This window comes from Uloborus diversus, chromosome 8 (assembly GCF_026930045.1).
Source record: "Uloborus diversus isolate 005 chromosome 8, Udiv.v.3.1, whole genome shotgun sequence".
Lineage (NCBI taxonomy): Eukaryota > Metazoa > Arthropoda > Arachnida > Araneae > Uloboridae > Uloborus > Uloborus diversus.
The window spans coordinates 34979784-35001709 of record NC_072738.1 but is presented as its reverse complement, the minus strand read 5'-3'; the positions used below and the strand labels follow the sequence as shown (position 1 = coordinate 35001709).

Here is a 21926-nt window from a genome sequence, read left to right as displayed (position 1 = left end):
GTCTATGGTTCGAACGTGTAACGCATGCATCGCTAACAATGGTGGAAACTTTGACCCATGAACATTTCAGATGATCTCAATCTTGTGGTCTCTTCATTTCTTATACGTGTCGTACTACTTTTCCATGGCGTTTCTGATCAAGGGTTGCTATGCAAATCTGAATCCTAATGATGCACCCTAATATTTACCGAATATTTACGGAAGATCCTGTATAAAATCTAATCAGAAGGAACATTAGTTTTTCAGTAACAATTTAGGAAAGAAAAAAGAATCTCAATACTTCAATATTGTCTCCAGATTTGCCGAATCGTCAGCAAAATTTTTCGTAGGTCACAGTGACCTCTCGTAACCCCTTTCGGAGTGCCCTGACCGTGAAGTGCAGTGGTTGTCAAGGCTGCAGTGTCGGACGGATTTCGGGGTAAAGGAGTTGGAGTCGTAAGTTGAAGACTTTAAAAATTCCAAGAGCCGGAGTCGTTTATTTTCTCTCCGAGTTTGCAAATTGGCTACAGTAAAAGTGAATTCGTTTGAGATGCATTCTATAATATCTCCACACCACATTTGGATAGTTTCATCTGCGTCATGTGATTGCATTGCTCGAGCAATCGATTTTGTTACACACTTTGTTGACTTAATCTATAAAATTTGACTTGTGTAGCTTTATCGGTGGTTCCAAAAATCAACACTAATTTAAAAACTAACTTTTATTTAAAACTTAAAAAAGAATGAAGATAACGAGGCAGTGCTCGTTCTTGCCAGTATTATGAGGGCTGGCGGCTCCCTTCAACTGATGTAACATAACATCACCAACATAGGCTTAACATAACATAAGCCAAAAGATACAAGACAACTTGCTTAAATAGGTGAGGAACACGCCCTCTTACGGCAAATCGCAACACTCCCCACCTAAACTCTTAGAGTTTACAAACTTACCAGATAGGACATCTAATGTTTTCATCTACATAAATGATAAACATAACATTTCTTCTATGACTACCTTGTCAAAATATAAACAACAATTATTAACACAATACAGTTTTAAATACATTTAAATAAAAAAATTTAATATGCTTACTAAAATTTTCAAATTTTGTGCACAAACTTAACAGTCTATTTGCTCAAGTGAGCTCTAAGTTGTAAATTAGTTGAACAGGTCTTCTGATAATTCCTGTCTTAGTTTTGATCGAACAAGAGCGCACCTTTGTTATCCCTGCCATGAAAAATTTCAGTAATTTTCCCTAAAGACCACATATTTCTTGAGTAACGATCATCTTCGATTAAAACAACATCATTAGGCTTAAATTCCTTATTTTTTGAAGTTTACTGAAACACATGAGCAGATCTTAACATTAATAGACAATTTTTTCGCCATCGATTCCAAAAATGATTTAACACACTTTGCTGATGTTTAAATTTTTTAACTGTGGATTTTCTAGATCCTAATAAATCATCCTTTGAAATTCTCGTTGGAGGGAGGGATAACAATCGCTTACCTACTAAAAAATGTGCAGGAGTGAGGGGAGAGGGTTCTGAGGGATCATCATATACGTAAGTCATGGGTCGAGAATTAATTATTGCTTCAATCTCAATAAACACCGTTTCAGGTTCATTGAGAGAGAGTGATGAGCGCCCAACAATTTTTCTTAAGCTTGTTTTAATTGTTCTTACCATTCTCTCCCAGAATCCTCCCCACCATGCACCTCTTTCTACAATATATTTCCAATTTATATTGTAATGTGAAAATAAATCTTTAACAGAAGGATGACCAAAGCATTTTAATACTTTTTTCAACTCAATATCTGCTCGTTTAAATGGCTTTGCATTGTCAGAATAAATTGTATTACACAGTCCTCGTCGAGATATAAAACGCCGGAAGGCCAGTAAAAATGATTCAGTGTTCATGGAAGGTACCAGTTCTAAGTGGATCGCACGCGTAACTGCACACGTAAATAAAAGCAAATAATGTTTTTCATTATTTTCTCTGCAATAAAAGGGTCCTGCGTAATCGAGTCCAGTTACTGCAAAGGGTGGTGACTCAATTATTCTATCTGCAGGGAGTGGAGCTACAACCTGAACCCCTGGACGCGCGTTGAATCCTTTACAAATCAAATACTTGTGAAGAACCGTTTTAACTCTTTGTCGTGTTTTAATGATCCAGAACTTTTCACGGAGATGTGTTAGTGTGGCATCTACTCCAGAATGAAATACTCTTTCGTGTGTATCCATCATTAAAAGTTCCACGTATCTGCACTTTGATGGCACTATCAATGGGTGCTTTGCTGATTCTTGACAATCTGCAAACTGTATTCACCCCTTTAAACGCAGAAGACCATTCTCATCAATTTCAGGATGCAACAAATATAGGCTGCAATTTTTGTCGATATTCTTTCCATCGGATAGGGTTTCAATTTCCTTTTTGAAGTGTTCCATTTGCGTGGTTTTACTCCAAAATATTTCGGCAGTCATAATTTCTTCTGCTGCAATTGGTCCACACAACTTCTCAGATTTTGGTTTGCAGTTATTGATGAATCTCATTATCCATGCGGTAATACGACACCTTTCTTCAAAGTGCCGAATTCATCTAAATCAAATAGTGAACTATCAGATTGCTTGGGTTCACTATTAGCGGAAATTTGTAGGACGTTTCGCGATTTTCTGCTTTCAATGGACATTTCTCCCTCATTGAACTTTGCTATTTTCTTTGGCCATAACTCTTCGGATTCGGTAAGCCAACTAGGTCCATTTCGCCACAGTGGACTAGAAGCCATTGTTTCAACTTGTTCTCCTCTTGTTAACATATCTGCTGGATTATTTCTTGAATCGCAGTAGAAAAACTGATTTGGACTGCAAATTGCCTGAATTTCTGCTACGCGATTGCTAACAAAGGGTTTCCACTCATTTGGAGATCTTCTTAGCCAGTGTAGTACAATTGTTGAATCGCTCCAACAATACAGATTTTCGGTTAAGTTCGGAAAAATGCCTTTTAAATATTTCGCTAATCGAGCACCTATAAGAGCTCCCATTAGCTCACATCTTGGCAAAGATAAAGTTTTCAAAGGTGCAACTCTACCCTTGGCCATTATGAAGGAAGTTTTAATCTCCCCGTAACTATTAGTGTATCTAAAATAAGCAACCGCTCCAAACACTCTAGGAGAGGCGTCGCAAAAAATGTGAATGCTCAGTTTCGTGTAATCAGACTCACTGAAGAATTTCCTTGGGAAAGTCAGATTTTTTAAGAACTCAAGTTCTGAGCACCAATTATTCCACCTTCCTTTTAAAGCACTAGGAAGATTTTCATCCCAGTTTAGACCTAACAGCCAAATATCTTGTAACAATATCTTCATCCGCACAGTAAAAGGTTGAAGAAATCCCACTGGATCGAATATTTTAGCTACAGTTCTTAAAACTGTCCTTTTTGTGTCGTCTAGTTTGCTTTTCACAGATTCAATTACAGCAGTTAGCTCTAAATTGATAGAATCATTAATGGGATTCCAATTCATGCCTAAAAATTTTGATTTTTTACTCAAATTTTCGTCCTGTTTAATATTATCCCTGAGCCACAAAGCATTAAGTTCATTTGAATTCGATTTCAATTTTCTCAAATTCATTCCCGCGTCACGGAAAATATTTACTGCATCTACAGACAATTTGCATGCATCTTCCACCGTTTTAGCACCATAAAACAAATCATCTACATAAATTGATGAATTAAGCATTTCAAATACATCAGGGTTTTTAATTTTACATTTTTTAGTATGATATTGAATAGTAGCGGCTAGTATAAATGGGCTAATACTGGTACCGAACGGCGTGCGGCACATACGCAAAATTTTGAACTGTTCGTTTGATTCCCCAAACCAGAAAAATCTCAAAAAATCCCGATCTTGTTTAGCTATCCCAATCATCAAAAACGCATTTTCTAGGTCTCCACTAAATGCTATTTCATGCTCCCGAAACCTAAGAATAATATCAAGAACGGACGGATTCAAGTTAGGACCAATTTCTAACCATTCATTTAAGGATTTACAGTTTTCAGATTTAGAAGGTGCATCAAATACGATACGAACATTCGTCGTTTCGCTATTACGAATGACTGCTCTGTGGGGCATATAATAATCTTTATCTTTGATTTCATTAGCGCATTTCTCAACTATATTTTCGTTTAACTGCTGTTCTATTATTTCCTTATACTTCGCTAATATTTCTGGAGTTTTATCCAGTTTTTGTTTCAAAGTTTCAAAGCGTCTTTTAGTTACCTCAAAATTATTTTCGAGACCATCAGTTGTGGTTTTCCAAAGTAATTTACATTCGTATCTCCCGTCTACAAATAGCAAATCTGTTTCGAAGCGATGAATTAAATCTTCGTCTTTTTTCGAATATTTACTAGAATGTTCAATTATACCCATAGAATCCAATTCCCGAAATATTCTTAAATCATTTAAAACAATTGCATTTCCAACCGATACATTTGAATGCTTCGAAAAGTTGGCTTGTTTAAACGTATTTCTGTCTAAACCCACTAAAAACCACCCAAATATAGAGTTAACGGCCTGAAGATCTCTATTTATGCGTTTTCTCGCTGTCAACACTACATCCCAAAATTTGTCCGCCCCAATTAATACCCCTAAATGTCGTAAATTGGAGACGTTATCTACAATATCGGCCGGCTTTAGTCCCAAGCACTGCATTTTTTCGAGCGAGCGCAAACAAGGACCCTTCACAGGACATGAGGAAATTATGTCGGTTACCAAACATTCTAATCTTATTTTGTTTTTTAACTCCCTGTCGCAAAGTTCAATTATTACCACAGGATAATTTTTAACGATGGGTTTTTCCGCTCCGAATGCAAAAACTGATAGTTTCTCAGTGCGTATGGATTTTAAATTCAAAGATTTAACCAAAGTGTCTTTTATGAAAGAACGTTCACTATTTTGGTCCAAAATTGCACGCGTAGTTTTCGAGTCTGATTCTGTACAAATTACTACAGTACACGTTTGTAGCAATACATTTTTCGCGCTCAAAGTATTACTACAGTTCTGAGAAACAAAAGCGTTTGCATTTACGTTAGGAACTACAGATTCATTATTTGAATTAGAAGCGACTAAAGTATTTTCCGAAGTTTTAAGTTGCTCTAAAGATTTACTTGAGTTAGAACGTTCGTCACTATTTCTGAAACAAATCGATTCATGATGATTTTTCCCATTACATTTGAAACAACACTTTTATCATTACAAACCCTACTCAAATGAAATTTCTTAAAGCATTTAAAACATCTGTTATCCGTTTTAAGCTGTTTTATTTTTTCCGTTGCACGAATGTTACACTTGTAGGAACTATGCGCATTTTGGCAGAAGATGCATACTTGATTTACGGAAGTATTCAATGCACTGGCTGTAGCAATATCTCTATCGTACTTTTTACTAACATTCTTTTGATTACTATAACCTTTAGAAATTGTCGAAGCTTTATTTTCATTACATGCTGCTAAAGTGATTTCCCGACATTCCACTTCTTTCTTTAAAAATGAAATGAATTCAGAAATTTCAATATCACCGTCCTCTCTCTGCTTATTAAATTGCAGTATTAAATCATGAGGTAGCTTTTTTTGCAAAATAAGCATTAATAAGAGTCCGAAGGATTTAGATTCTACATTCATTGCCTCTAAATTTCTAAAAGCGATTTCAATTTCGTCATGAACTCTCCGTAGCGCTTGAACATTGGAAGAGCTCTTAACCTCGTCTAAGTTAATTATTTTGTTCATAAAAGAGTTAATTATGATATCTCTTTTGCCAAATCTATTTTTTAGCATTTCTTTACAATTATCATAGTTTTCGCTTGAAAGATCGAATCCAGACACAACATTAGCTGTCTGACCGATTAAAAGGGCTTTTAAATACGCGAATTTTTCGACTTCTGAAATTGTTTCATTTTTGTCTATTGTGCTTTCAAAGCTGTTCCAAAAACTTTGCCAATGCTTTGGATCTCCTGAGAACTTTCCTATAACTAGCTTAGGTAATTTAACTGAACCTTGTCTAGAGTTTTCATTAATTCTAGCATTTGTACTTTGGTTGCTTGAAGAACTTAAATTTCGACTGCCTTTATTTTTATCTTCTAAATAACGCAATATTCTTTTAGAAAACTTTAGGCATTTAGCTTCGTATTCATCATTTAAAGTTACTTCTTTCTCTATTTGTTCGAGTTCAATAAATTCTAACATTTCGCTATCAAGCGCTGTCAATCCGTTAGACCTTGCAATTAAAAGTTCATAATCGTCGCGTAATTCTGCTTCATCAATTTCACCTACATGTTTTAACTTTTTCTCAATTTGATCGACTAATTGAGTAGTCAACCTTCGCAAAACAGTTCTCTTTGCTGTAAGTTTTTGAAACTTATCGCTTTCCAATTCTTGGATTGAAGTCATTTTTTTAAACTTATTTTCGTACAATTGAAACTTGAAATAAACTGAATAATGAAGTTTATGAGCCTACCTTAGTTTCTGTCGAAGCTTTAATTCACTGTACATTCTCTTTTACTCAAATTCATAGCAGCTCCATTCGTGGCCGTAATGCACCATATAAAATTTGACTTGTGTAGCTTTATCGGTGGTTCCAAAAATCAACACTAATTTAAAAACTAACTTTTATTTAAAACTTAAAAGAGAATGAAGATAACGAGGCAGTGCTCGTTCTTGCCAGTATTATGAGGGCTGGCGGCTCCCTTCAACTGATGTAACATAACATCACCAACATAAGCTTAACATAACATAAGCCAAAAGATACAAGACAACTTGCTTAAATAGGCGAGGAACACGCCCTCTTACGGCAAATCGCAACAAATCAGAGCCAGGGGCATTCCGAACCATTTTTGGGAGTGCGGAAATTCTCAATTTGCCGAATGGTGATAATTTTACCGAAGAGAACTCCTAACTTTTACCGAAAGACAAAATTTGCCAAATAAAGAAATTTTGGGGAGGGCACAGTGACCTCCCATTGGGGGTGCCCCTGGTGCATGATTGCTAAGGTTTTGCGTAGTAGGTTCCAAAAGGCTCTTCGGCGATGTGAGAAACATGGGTTTTCGAGACTAACGCTGTAACGATAAATTTTGTCAACGTTTGGTTAAAACAGCTTCAGAGCTTTCAGATGCTAAGGAAAGTGAATACGTAGTTCCACGATGGCGAGATTGGAGGTGTACAAATGGTACTTAAGATGAGCGCTCTGTATGTGACCTGCGAAACTACCTGAGGAAAGTGTTAAGCTGGTATCTCAAAAGCAAGCAACTATCTTACTTGACACCCTCAGAGACCACCCGCACCTACCAATTGCTCGGTTTATCGGTTTTAAATGCTCAGATAAATCTGAGCAAGTGGGTCTCTGAGGAACTTTATTTAAATATAGAAAAATTACATTATTATCAGTTACAATTTTGATTTGCTATTGACAAAAATTTTAGCAAATACAACTGTCAAACAGTTAGAAACATCGCTAAGACGACGAAGACTAGCCGCGAGCGGATTTTGACAAAGAATCGCAGCATGCGTCGACTGTCCGGTCCTATATTACTACGTGTCATTTGGCAAAACAACTCTTCTTCAGAATAATCTTGTTAGTCTTAAAAACGGAAGTACCATTCGTATACTTCAGTCTCGCCATTGTGGAACCAGGTACACAAGGGTGGTTCGAAAAAATCAACTTTTTTATTTCGGAATCGCGTTACCTCTCAAAAGTTGTAGTTTGGTATCCTTAATTGGGAAAAAATAATAATAATAATAAAAAAATCTAAGTTGACATCTTCAATTCGCGCATGAGGCTGAAAATTTGAAAAAATATGCTAAAAATTAAATTTTTCAAAAAATAATAAAATTAGTTTTTTATATTTTTAGTTTGAACCTAAGAAATATTTCATAGCTTTTACATAAGATCTTTCGTTAACGCATACGCCTTAGATTGGGCAATAGATTTTAACCAGTTTAAGGCGTATGCGCAAACGAAAGATGACATGTAAAAGCTATAAAATATTTTTTTAGGTTCAAACTACGCTATATACTGACAATTTATGGCTATTGCGTTATAAAAATATAAAAAAAACTAATTATATTATTTTTTGAAACATTAAATTTTTAGCATATTTTTCAGATTTTCAGTCTTATACGCAAATTAAAGATGTCAACTTAGAATTTATTATTATTTTTTCCCAATTGAGGATACCAAACTACAACTTTGAGAGGTAACGCGATTCTGAAATAAAGAAATCGATTTTTTCGAACCCCCCTAACACGTACACCTTCCTTCTTAGCCTCTCTCAAGTCTCTGAAGTTGTTTTAACCAGGGCTGCGAAGTCAAAGCTGGACTGATTTTGAAGTAAAGAAGTCGGAGTCGGGAGTCGAAGGCTTAAAATGTCAAGAATCAAAGTTGGAGTCGATAAATATCTCACGGAGTCAGCAACTCTGCCAGCTCTGTGGAGTCAGAGTCGGACAGATTTTAAAAGTAAGAAAGTCCGAGTCGAAAGGTAATTCCCGAGTGGGAGTCTGACATTTTTCCTCCTACTCCGCAGTCTTAGTTTTAGTCACACGTTCATAAAATTTAGTGATACAGCCATTTGTCTCAAAAACCCATGTTTCTCACATCGCCTAAGAGCTAGCGTTCAACAAAATCGATAGCGCACGCATTGTCAAACTAGCCGAATGTTAAGGAAGAGATAATAATAGAATGCACTTCAAACGAATTTTCTTTTAACAACATGGTAACCTTAGTACCCAAACTTTTGGAACCTACTACGCAAAACCTTAGTAATCATGCACTGTTTGGTTTCGATAGAATGATGTTTAACCTTGAGAGTGCTTATTTAATTTTAGAGAAATCGTTGAAGAGGGGAAGTGTCATCAGATGAGATGAGGTAAGTAAATTTCGCACACGCGGGCGATGGTAACCCAACGCAACTCCGTGCCAAAAACGCTTCCTCTTTACAGCAAGCTCCCAGAAAAGAAGTACACTCTTAAGTGCATGAAATACACCACCAGCTCAGTCATTCCAGCCAAGGACTGCAGTTTCGTGCTTATTAGCACTCATTAGTCCGGCATAGGAAGTGACGGAGCTGAAGGTGGAAAACCTCTTAATGAAGCCAAGAACGTCAAACAAACTGGTAGCTAATATAGAATTAGCACTGACGAGACGAGTGCGAAACGATGGTTCGGTTCAACTCCAAGATTGAAGGCAAGGTATTTTCAGTAAGTTAAGGTCAGGCCTTTTCTTACCAAAGCCGTACTTATAAAATTAAGACTTATACTCACGCCGAGAGGCAATCTTTGTGCACCAGGACGGCAGAGACCCCGCACATATACCAGAGTACGTTGTGGAAGGCCCAATCCAGGACGGCGTCGGCTGCTAGGGCCAGCTGCGTCTTCCAGGCTGAAGAGCTACGGGGTCTGCCGTTTGGGATGTCCTCATAGGATATAAACCGCGGTCGCCAGGTCAGGGCAGTCACTATCTTGGGGTCCACACGTCTCAGCTATGAAGGCGGGGGAAAAAAAGTGCTATGTTTAAGTTGGGTAGGAAAACCAGTTATACAGTGCTGGTAAAAAAATGCATCACCCTCGCATTTTCACAACAATGGGATTATGTGAGAAGTTTTGGTCGACCGATTAAAGATGAATGTATGTGAAATTTTGCAAAACTTATGAAATAAACATTTAACTGCAGGAATCCGATAATTGTTTACGTAGATCGGGGCTGTTTCCGGGCCAAGGCAAACTGTTGACCCCATGCTCATTTTTTCCATTTCTGAACATGCGTGTGAGTTTAGAGAAAAATAATTACTTAACCCAATGTCCATTTAAGTCTAATGGCAGGATAAAGGTTTTTAAATTGTTACTTACCAGTTTTCCACTATGGCGTGGAGCAGAATCATCCTGGAAAATGACGTTTGGGAACTGAAGTAAAGTGATCCCAGTTAGTAGGAAACAATTTCTCCTCCAAAATGCCAATATACACCTGAGCGTTTACTGTTCCTTGCACAAAGTGAAGCCCACCAACTCCTTGATCAGAAATATATTCCCAAATCATCTGAGATAGGGATGCTTAACTGCGTGTTGAATGCAGTCAGGATATTCCTCTCCTTTGCGGCGCGGGTAATGCAATTTTTCTTTTAACCGCCACTGTATTAGCGAGCTGGTTATAAGCTAAGAAGTGACTAGTGTAATCGATCGACTATAATCGATTCGACTATACAAGAACATACCAGAACTCGATTACAACGTGTCGAGTGATTCCATAATCAAGAATCGAGCGTTTCTTTCTTATGATCGGTTATGGACTCTATCATTTCAGAAACAGTAATCATTCAAGCATCAGAATCACTTGATAGCTGATCATTCTATAATTAGAAACACCCGTTGTAAAAGAACCTCTAAAGGGCTTGCAGACAGAAGTAAAGAAAATTTAAATATTTTATATGTATAATACACTGATCGATTAATAAAAATGCGTCAAAAGTAGCATTATGTGAAATGACTTATTCCCTAGTAAGCAGGAACAAAAGCTGATGTTTCACATTTCGTACATATTTATTAGTTTTTTCTTTTTTTCTTTTTAGGTAAAAAGCCGCTTTGGCATAATTAACATGAGAAGAATTGTGCTGGGTTTGGATTTAGACAAGGTGGAATAACCAAAATATGTTGTCGACGTAGCTGCTGCTATGATTATCCCCCAACAGCGAAACTTCCTGATCCATTTTAATTCACAGCAATTTATGTAATGGTGTGGATGAAAATAGTAATTTTAAATGATGGAATAAGTGACAGTGAACCAGAAAGAAGTTGGTTAGCGTCCCGTGTTAATTAAATTACACAGAACTAAAAATGTCGGCAGAAAGTAGGCGACAAAGATCTCGACGCCGGAGCAGGTTGTATTGAACTTAGCATGAGAACCATACACCTTAAGTGAGGGGTCTAAGGACCTTTAAAATTCAAAATTTTCGATTTTCGGGAAAAAATAATGTGTTACGCATAGTTTAATTCTAAACAATTTTATACCTTATTTATTACCATACGCCAAAAACTTTTCAAATTATCGTAAAAATGCGTAAACTCTCCCCATAGAGATTTATGTTAACAGCAGCTGTTTAAGCCTCTTTTTCTCAGGTGCCGGTTTCTTCGGTTTCCTCGTTTTGCGCGCATAATATCTCAGAAAGTTTCTTATATATTTCCGTAAAACTTTTAATGTATGTTTATCTGGTTTATATTTATGACCTCTGAACCTAAATTTATTTATTTTTTAAAAATATTTATTTATTTATTTATTTTTAATTTGTATGTTAATATCGAAAATTTCTAAAATTTTGGGCAAAAATATATATATATATATTTTTTAAATATTAACTTTCTATTTTTAGTTGAAATTTAGGTTCAGATCATAAAAATATACCAGACAAACATGCATGAAAAGTGTTACGGAAATATATAAGAAACTTTCTGAAATATCATGTAATATAACATAAGGTATCAAATTGTTCAGAACTAAATTATGCATAAAATATATTTTTACCAGAAAATCGAAAACTTTGAAGGTTAAAGGTCCTTAGAACCCTTTATGTGAACATACACCTTAGCTCCAATATAACTGGAAGAGACCATCAGACTGATGATACTTTAATGAATTCACTTATGTTGTACTTAGTTTAGAAAGTTTTTAAGTCAAAGAGTAATTGCACATAGTTTCCATTCATTTACAGTTACGAGTTACAACATTCAATAGGAAAGAAATTAAAAAAGTAAAAAAAAGAGAGAAAAATGATTTTAAGAATTCTTCTTCATGATGATCGTATCTAAATGTTTGAAACGAAAAAATATTTTACAAATATCCCATCCGAAAGAAATTGCAAAAACGAAGAAAGAAAAAAAAAAAAAGCAAGTTTTCCGACGAAAACGAGTAAGAGTTTGAATGACATCCCGGGATTGGAAAAAACTCGCTTCTTAATAGAATATCTTTTGTCAATCGGATTTTTTTAATTTAATGATTCTTTCAGAACATTATCGCAATTCAATACCTTTACAAAGTCTTTTGACATTTAATAAACAGGTCTTGCCACATATCAAGCAGCATGAATAGAACTCGGACATCCTCGGAGAGGATTATACTCTTGGAAACTAACCTTACTTTACCGCATACAACTTTCAAACTCCGCTCCTAAACATAGAGAATTGTTTGTAACAATTTTACTAAAAAATCAACTTTTTAAGTCTTTTTGCTTTATGGAATTTATTTATTTATTTTTAATTTGTATGTTAATATCGAAAATTTCTAAAATTTTGGGCAAAAATATTTTTTTTTTTTTTTTTAAATATTAACTTTCTATTTTTAGTTGAAATTTAGGTTCAGATCATAAAAATATACCAGACAAACATGCATGAAAAGTGTTACGGAAATATATAAGAAACTTTCTGAAATATCATGTAATATAACATAAGGTATCAAATTGTTCAGAACTAAATTATGCATAAAATATATTTTTACCAGAAAATCGAAAACTTTGAAGGTTAAAGGTCCTTAGAACCCTTTATGTGAACATACACCTTAGCTCCAATATAACTGGAAGAGACCATCAGACTGATGATACCGGAGGCTATATTTTGTGTATTTTCGCGGATTAGTCAGAAAAGGTTTTTAATGATGCGAATTTGTACTATAGTGTACAGTACAGGTACGTAAAGTACAGTGTTTGTAACCATTAAAGAAACATTACATATGAGTACAAATAGCAGTGGCGTCACTATGAATGGGGGGGGGGGGCAGGAGGAGCGGCAAGCCCCGGGTGTCACCGGAGGGGGGGGGGGGTGACATCCAAAGTGGAATTACAAGTTTGGAAAATGTGAAGTTAAAATACATTTTAAGAGTAAAATTTAAAAATTTCCGGGGGGCAACCCCCCGGATGCCCTTTTTTTTTGTACGTTAGCCCACATAAAATTTCGTTCTAACGCAGGTGTAGTTGCTTCCTGAAAATTGCACGAATTTCATGTTTTTAAATAAAAATTTTATTATTTTTCTTTTGCGTTTGTAGAGCGGGGGGGGGGGGGGGTGACAATAAAAATTACAGCCTTGGGTAGTCACCCTTGCTAGGTACGCCACTGCAAATAGTAATCAATTCTTGAACATCCGTCAGAAACATTACATATGATATTAAGCCAGCCTTTTCAGCGATCCGCCACAGAAGATACCAACTACCGTATGTAATCTCTTCTACTTTCATGGAACCAGATGCTTAAAATGTTTTTTATTTTAGTAGCAATTTTCGTACCCATTGAAGGCCAATAACTTTCGTTGGGATTCAGAACGGTACTATTCTCAGTCAATCCAAAACTTTTAATGCCAGATTTTATTCCTATTTTGGTCTGTACTTGAAGGGAGGAAATTGGGGGTAAAATGACTTGTGGGGGGGGGGAGGGAGAAAATGGGATAAAAGTTTGTGAATAAGAACACAAAATTATTCATCACGAATTTGCTTTTGACGTACCGATTTCGCTGTAGGACAGGTGAAGCGTTCTATTAGAAAATATAATTTCCAGTACCTCTCAAATAATCTACTAGAGGCTTGAATTCATAACCCGAACAGTGGATGAATCCTTTTATACCAAGATCTTGGAAAGGTGTTTAAAGCCAGCTAATCAAGATCATTTAAAAGATGCTGGAAGTTGCATTATTCAACAGCATCTCAGTTAAAGGACGGCACCCCGAATTTCGCCTGTCACACAGAGAAACCGGCATGTAGAATCCAATCTATTTATGGTTGATTTTGTTGCCTAACTTACAAGCAAGGGCGCCCATATAGGGGGCAAGGGGGGGGGGGGGCTCGAGCCTCCCCTTTGAAATTAGAACTTCCTTGCTTTTAGTACTTTTTTCTTTGCAAAAATGTAAAAACATTTCCTCTCCAGCCAATAATGAATCAGTTGTTAAAAATGTCAAATTTTAATGACTCTAATCTGTCCTGAAATCAGTTTCCACGGGGAAAATATCCAGCTAAACCACGGGGAAAATATTTGAGCCCCCTATGCAACTTTGCATATGGGTGCCCATGCATACACGTTTTTGTCCCCACAATATTAAGGACGTTCGAAAAGTAAATTTCCCCAATTTCCTCTCTTGAGGTGCATGCTCTACCTGAAAAAAAATCTGGCATTCAAGTTTCAAAAGGCCTGATTTACATCCCAAAGAAAAATATGGCATAAACGGAGTTAGAAAATTTGTACAAAGCAGCCTGCTACTGAGATAAAACTTCAGGAGAGGAGTCTGTGTATGAAATTAGTCAAGATTACATTCTGCAGGCCGAACGCTGCAAAGCTGTCCTTACAGCTCGTGGAGGATTTATTCAATTTTCGAATGATCCTTATGCATTTATATCTTTCTAACTTAAGTATACGTATATGACTACAGTTATTTAGAATTTACATACACACAGTGGCGTAGCTAAGGGGGGGCGGAGGGGGTGGTTCGCCCCGGGCGGCTTTTTTCTAGGGGCGGCAAATTGGCCCTTTTGATGTGGAAGAATTAAAAGTATTTTCTAAATAAGGAAATTATGGTTTTAATCTATTACTGCAAGCAAGAAAATCTCTTCTTAAAGCATTCAAAAGGACAAAATAACTTTTCTGGGACATAATGGACAATTTAAGTATTCATGTAGTTTTCAAATATTCCAAGAAAGTGACACCACAAACGAAGAAAAGTGCGGCTCAGGTCATTTTAAACCAAACTTTCCCAGAAAAATATGCCTGTTTCAAAGCTCAAATTTATGATTGAAAGCTCGATAATAATAAGAAATTCTCTACCTGACTTGAGCCGCTCTTTTCTTCGTTTGCGGTGTCTACCTGACTTGAGCCGCTCTTTTCTTCGTTTGCGGTGTCATTGTATTGGAATAATTGAAAACTAAAGGAATAATACTTAAATATTCCATTATGACCCAGAGAAGTCTGTCTTATTTTGTCTTTTTGAGTGCATTATGAAAAGTGCATAGTATTTTCTTAAAAATCTGTTATTTAGACTGTAGAGGTTAACTTCAGGAAGACGAAAACAATGAACTTTTCCGATTTTTGTTATAAGAAAAAGCTAATACATGATTTTAAGTTTAGAGTTTCTTGAAAGCCTGCACGTGAAACAAAAATTTCCCTTTTTTTTTACTTCAGGAAAATGGTGACAAGAGTAAGAAAAAAAGGGGGGGGGGGTGTTAAATGTTACACGAAACAATTTATTGCTCGTCACACTTTATATTTTTCAGAGTTTGCTTTGATTTCCCACTCTTTACAAGAGTTCTCTTCTTCAAACGAAGTAAAAGAGATTTCCGTTTTCTCGCTTTTGCGAGTAGATAATCTATCCGACAATTTTAGATCACATGTTAACCTATTCCTTATGGAAGGTAAGCGAATTTCGTTTTTCAACATTTGGATTGGACCCTCAACTTATCCAAACATAGTCTAAAATGCGTTTTAAATTATTCAGTTCCAAATAATTCCGGTTGGGAACTTCTCCCCCTCCCAATCTGTAGTCGAACAGTGCGAAAATGTTTTTAGGCGGGAGAGCGCTTTAATATCTTATCCCTTTTCCTGATATCACCAAATACGTTTAGAAATACGTTTTTAGACCTTAATGTTGGAAACTTTCTGGGCCGAGCCCTTAGCCCTACCGTTTTCTCTAACGTAGCAAATACAGCCAAAAAAAAAACATATATTTAGGCCTTCAATTCTGAGAACTTTCCTGAAGAAAACTCCCACCCTCTCTTCTAAAGTCTCAACATCTAGCTTAAAATTATGTTTTTAAAGCTTCAATACTTCAATATCAATTTGTGAAAACAGCATTTGAATTCTAATTGTCCTTTATCTCCTAAAGTGATCAAATGTAGCCTAAAATACGTTTTTAGGACCTCAATTTTGGAATTTTTCCGAGACAGATATCATAGTCGCCCTCCCCCTCTCAACTTATATCTCCAATGATTAAAACTGCGTTTTTAAAACTTCAATTTTGAAAAATTTCTCTTCACCCCTTTTCCTTACGTCCCCAAAGATAGCCCAAAATTTTCTTTCTTAGAAATTTGCGTGAGTAGGAGAGTTCGCTAACCCTTCCTTCTAACTGATAGTCTAAAATGAAATTCAGCTTTAAGAATGATTATTAGAGGGAAATCTCCCTCTGTTCCCTCTTCCTCCTAACATTATTAAACAAAGCCCAAAGTTGGACGTTAATTACGAAAATTTTTCAGGAGAGAACCGCTTGGCGCTTCACAAAATTTTTAAAGCCATTAGGGAACCTCTCAACGTCACCAAAGACAGCCTGGAAATGCGTTTTTGAGACTTCGGTGCCGAAAAATTTCCAAAGAAAGAATCCGAACTTTCCCCTTTCAACTACCAAAGATGCCCTTAAAAATGATTTCAATTAAAAAAATATTTAAGTAAGAAACCTCGGTGCCCCTCTTTCCCCTAACTCCTCCAACTGCGTTAGAGTACGCATGCAATTGCGTTGCCAAAGAAAGCCTAAAATTGCATATTTAGGAGCTTAAAATTTTCGCTTTGAGTATCCGACCATTCCCGATTTTCTTGACTTCTTCAAAGTAGGCTAACCTGCATTTTAAAATTTCGTGAAATTTCCTTTCGTTGCCTACCGATCCCCTAACGCCAACAAAGAAACATTAAAAGAGACTAATTTTGAAAAAAAAAATTGGAGCAAAACACACACAACGCGCCCTTTCTAATAACTTTGCTAAAATTGCGGTTTTTGACTTAAATTTAGCAATTTTCTTCAAGTGTGGGCTCTTATCCCCCCCCCCCGCTTTTTTCGTTTGAAAGTATATAGAGAATAATAAGGTCTATTTTTTTAAATTAAATTGCTAGTTTTAATTTAAACACGTTTGAGAGTTTTGTGTATAAGCTATTTCACAACGAAAGAGCGGCAAATTGAGAGACCGCCCTGGGCGGCAAACACTGTAGCTACGCCACTGCATACACAGAATATGTATATATTGCTTTGTTTCACATTTTCTCAAATATTACATGTTTTACATCCCCCCCCCCTCTCTCTCTCTCTCATTTTTCCCATTAATAAAAAACAAATAATTTGCTAAACACAATAAAAATTAATTAAGATCGATCGTACTACTTCATTTTATCGAACATTGATTTTCACCAGTCTTTCACTCAACGGCCTGAACGCGAATTGAACGTGTGAAAGTAAACGTGATTCATAAAATATCTAAATAAACTTAATGATACCATAACAAAATTTAGAATCTTACCTGGTAAATAAATGATGGGAAGAACGATGCGACCAGTGCGTGTTCGTAGAGCTCTTTATGTTTGGAGAACATCTCACTTACAATGGCAACAGCCTGAAACAGAAAATATAATCATGTAGTAATCGAAAACAATTGTCCCTTATCTCGCTTCACTTAGTTGGATTCACTTCACTATGCTTGAATCTGCTGAAGGCGCTGATTCAAGCAGCGTTAAGTGAATCAAACTGAATGAACCGATATTTTAGGGCCCAGTGAATATTTTTCTGATGTTTCACAAAAACATAATCTGCGACAAAAGCTTTTAGAAGAGAACTGGAACGACCACTATTAATTATAAGGTGGACAATGGATTGATAATGAACGACGCGACGATGGACAATGAACTTCACTACACGCAACTTAGAGCAGGGATTAGTAACTGGAGGGAGCAAGTCCTGTTGCTGGCACAGGAAATGCTGAGGCAAAGATCTCAATTCATAAGTTTCAACTTCGACGAATTGGAGACACGTTTTACGTGAAACGAATGGAAGAAACCCGATTTCTTCCAATAATTTACTATCAAATATATCACGTGACTCAGGATCCTTGCTTAAAGCTTTAAATGTTTCACTCAACCAAAATTTTTTTTTTTTTTTTTAAATTCCTTTTCCAGGTTTCAGGAGGAACAGATAATCTGTGAATGGATTGTTCACTTAAGAGCAGTAAAATTGGTTGTTCACAAAGCTTATACAGGGTGTCCCAAAAGGTCGTTTACAAACTTAACATGCTTGTCTGTCATATCATGATGAACAAGATTTACATAGGAACAAACGTTCTCAAACACAATGCTGGTGCACTAAATGCACACAAAGTCAGACGCTAACGGATGCATATGTCGCATATTTATTACACAAAGACGATTTCACACAGCATTTTAATTTTCAAGGAAGGCTTATAGCTGTTGTTGAAATTTGATGCCTTTAGCTGTCATACACGCGTCGCAACGACAAAGTACTGACCGTCGTAATAACGATCCATTCTGACAAGATTTCACCGATCACTGCGTTGTCATTGCGACGCGATTATGAGAGCTAGCAGGACGCATATTTTAGGAACTGCTTTAAGCTTTCCTTAAAAACTAAAATGTTGTTTAAAACCGACATGTTGTGCATCCGTTAGTGTCTGACTTTGTGAGCATGTAGTACGCCAGCATCGCGTTTGCGAACACATGTTCCTATGTAAATCTTGTTCATCATGATATGACAGATCAGCATTTTAAGCTTGTAAACGACCTTTGGTGACAACCTATATACACGTCTTTTTGAACATGAACAAATATTAATTATCGTTTATTAAAAACGAGATATCCCTTGAAAGTAAGCCCTAGAATATCTTTTACAGCAAAATTTAATATAGGAACGGATTTTATTTTCGGAGAAACACGGTATGTTCATCCACAAAATCTGTAAGAAAGAAAACACTGCAAAAATACAGTTAATGTTCTAATTAAGAATTCTAGAAATTATTAATATCAACTTTTTGGCGCCAAAGTGAACGTCGTTGATGAATTCCAAGCAGCAGATAACAAAAATTAAGAATCGTCTCGCGCTGTCTTCGCCCAGTGGACTGTCGCCTGGCTAATCCAAAATAATAACAGCATCCCAATCGCAAAAACAAACAACATTCCATGATACAAAAATGGGCGCCAACGCGCGGGAAGCGACGAATTCCGGAGCTGATGAACATGGCCATTTTCATTTATTGTTTACCCTTTAGGATCTCCCATTACTTTAAGTGTTTGTGCAGAGACAATGAAGAAAACAATGTAATGAATGACGAGAAAAGGGCGCAGAAAGAGTGATTAAGCATAATAGTTCGCCGAGAACAAATGGTATTTAAACAAATAGAGATTTCGAGATAACTGTTGTATTTATTTACTAAGGAAATTCTTTTAATTTGTGTTCACACCCTTCTTTGTTCGTCGTTTCAAAGTTTCCCCATGAGGAGGACGGGGAGTACAGACTCAATACATGTTGCATGAAGAAAAAACTTAACCTTTTTATGCATTTTTTTTCAGTACTTTAAAATATGTTCTGTGGCTTTAAACTTCTGTTCAAATCCTAAGAAAAATACTTTAAAAAAATCATAATTTAACTTAGGTATGTTTTACGGTTGAACAACCACTTGACAACATCGGGCTTTAACTATAAAACCAACGACTAATTTACCACCAAATATCCCAAAATATAATAAAAATTGTAAAAATGCTTTACTATTTTAGTAGTAAGACTTGATTCGTCATATAATTAAAAGTAAGCATTTTCAAGCGCACTGAACTAAAAAAAAGTCCTACATTTTCGAAAGAAGAAATTTATTCATTTATTTACTCTCCCCCATCAGATTGGAGCATTTACAAGTTTAAAATTGATTTAATTGCATCTTCAGTATCTTCTTGGTTAGTGGCAACTGCAGAGTTTCAATTCGTTCATATAGTATTTTAAAAGGCTAATTTGGATATGTAGCCAAGTGGTAACACGATGCATTTCAGGGTTAATGCATACATACACAGAGGCACCCCCTAAATGGAAGGTACCGGGAGGTCATGAACCTCCCCAAAAAAAATCTTATTCCGAACATTTGGAGGCAGTATTGCGAAATTATAATCATTTTTATCTTTTTTCAAATGATACCTATGATCATTCCGTAAAACTCAGAGTTTTATTCGGATAATTGAGATGTTTCCACTTCCAAAAAATTCCCTGAACATCCTCATATAAATAATAGCCGATGATCGAGTAACCCGCGTGATTCAACAATGAAACTCGAGCCACGGCATGATAATTTGATAATATGTTTTGGAAATGTTTAACATGCAGGGAAAGGTTTCATTATGACAAGGACAAGGCTGAACTCGATCCGGTAACTTAACTGTTTTACTGGTAAAACTGTCATCGGGGAATGAAGAAACGAAAAAATGGTCAACAATGAACGCTACCTACTGGAATTTAGGGGTAATCCACTGGAATTAGACTTACAATTTCAACTATCAAAGTATCACCAAACAGGCAATGGCTTCGTCCAAACGTAGAAGCAATTTTTATCCGTCATACCTTGACGGGCGATTTTCTAGTACATATATAAATATACATTGTTTCGTTTCCAAAATTTTAATAGCATTTTTTCTGAAAGAGCATGCTTAAAAACATAGAATCTGACTATTTTTTTTAAATAATTTGTTTGTTTAATATTTAAAAAAAATACTTAAATCGGATCGCTTTCATTGTTTAGGGCTTCTGCCGATGACGTCACAAATGATGAAATGCCATTCTGTGTTGCCATTCACAGTGCAAAATATTTAATTCGCATCTTTACTCTCGTGTATTGGCAACGATATGGTTGATAGCAAACGTAGAGCGCAACATTTAATTCGCTTCTTGATTATCATAATGTGGAAACGTCGTGGCAGAAAGATGCGGCAAAGTGCATCATTTGTGACGTCATCAGACCACGCCTTGTTTGAAAAATCGGACATTTAAAAAAATTAATTTAAAAAAAAAACTGCTGGGAAAATGAAAGTATTTTCTGGGTCCATGTTATTTATTTATTTATTTTTTGCTTATTCTATCCATTTCAATGACTAAAAGTAGTACTTTTGACTGAAGGAAACAACCCCATTATTTCTTCCTGACGACGGGCTCTCAAGGCTGCCAAAACTTTTGTTTTCAATAGAGAGTTTGGGTTTTTAGGATTTTGTTTGAAATTCTTGGATTTTTGGCTTTATTAATGAAGAAGATATAAGCATTAAATATTTCAACAAGCAAACGTAATATTTTCACAAAAATATATAGATTTAGGCAAAGACTGAGCAATTTTGAATGAAAAGAAGAAAAAAAGAAAATATTCCTCGCTCCAGCCCTAGATGACATTTACGTGCTAGACCCATACCTGCCTATCTGCCTGTTAGTATTTGTAAAATAGTATCATAACATTAAGTAAAACCTTTTATTGTTAACATCTGATGATTTTTCAACCATTAAAAAAAATCGTTCCAAAGAAATAATTATTCGGGGATCAATTTTAGTATTTATTATTGCATTTTTTCCGCTATCATTTTTAAGATAAATAATCGACCACATGCAACAGTAATAACAAAAAGGTGAATAAATTTTAAGAATTGTTAGTTCCATTAACTTGGAGATTTTTTTTGCCCAGGGGAACTTTATGAGCCTATTCTAGGGTTTTGCGAAGAAAAAAAAAACCATTGAAAAAGTCTTCGTCTGCACATGTGTAATGAGTATACATTCCCCCCCCCCCCTCCTCAGAAAGAGGTGATATTAACAAGCCTTCTTATACGTGAAGTGACAAATTTATGCACAGCAAACCTGAAGGAACGTAAATCAACGATTAAAATATAAATAAAAAAAATAGTTAAAGCTTAAAGAACTGTGATTTTGACATTTGTACTACCTTAAGGATAAATACTCTATCATAGATTTTTTCCCCCTGTAAAAATTAAAGACTACAACCATTTTTTTAAATAAAAAAACAAAAAACAGTACGGAATGGGGAGGAGGGATGGAGGAGTTAGATTCGAGGTTGTTAAACACTGCGGCCTACTTTTAAAAACTTCTAAATCTAAGGCTTTATTTGTGCTCTGAAGAAGCCTGAGACATTCATGCGAAATGTCA

The 21926-nt window shown here is 35.9% G+C and overlaps 1 protein-coding gene across 1 annotated transcript in view; it reads right to left on the bottom strand.

Annotated features, from left to right (window-relative positions):
* Window positions 1–9279: 9279 nt before the first annotated feature.
* The window catches only part of LOC129228016 (glycerophosphodiester phosphodiesterase 1-like), a 50824-nt gene continuing 38177 nt past the window's right edge, over window positions 9280–21926 (bottom strand). The window contains exons 2-3 of the mRNA XM_054862643.1: window positions 17260–17352; window positions 9280–9501 (exon numbers count right to left, since the gene is read on the bottom strand). Coding sequence (XP_054718618.1) covers window positions 9280–9501; window positions 17260–17352 — 315 coding nt within the window. The remainder of the gene's footprint in view (window positions 9502–17259; window positions 17353–21926) is intronic.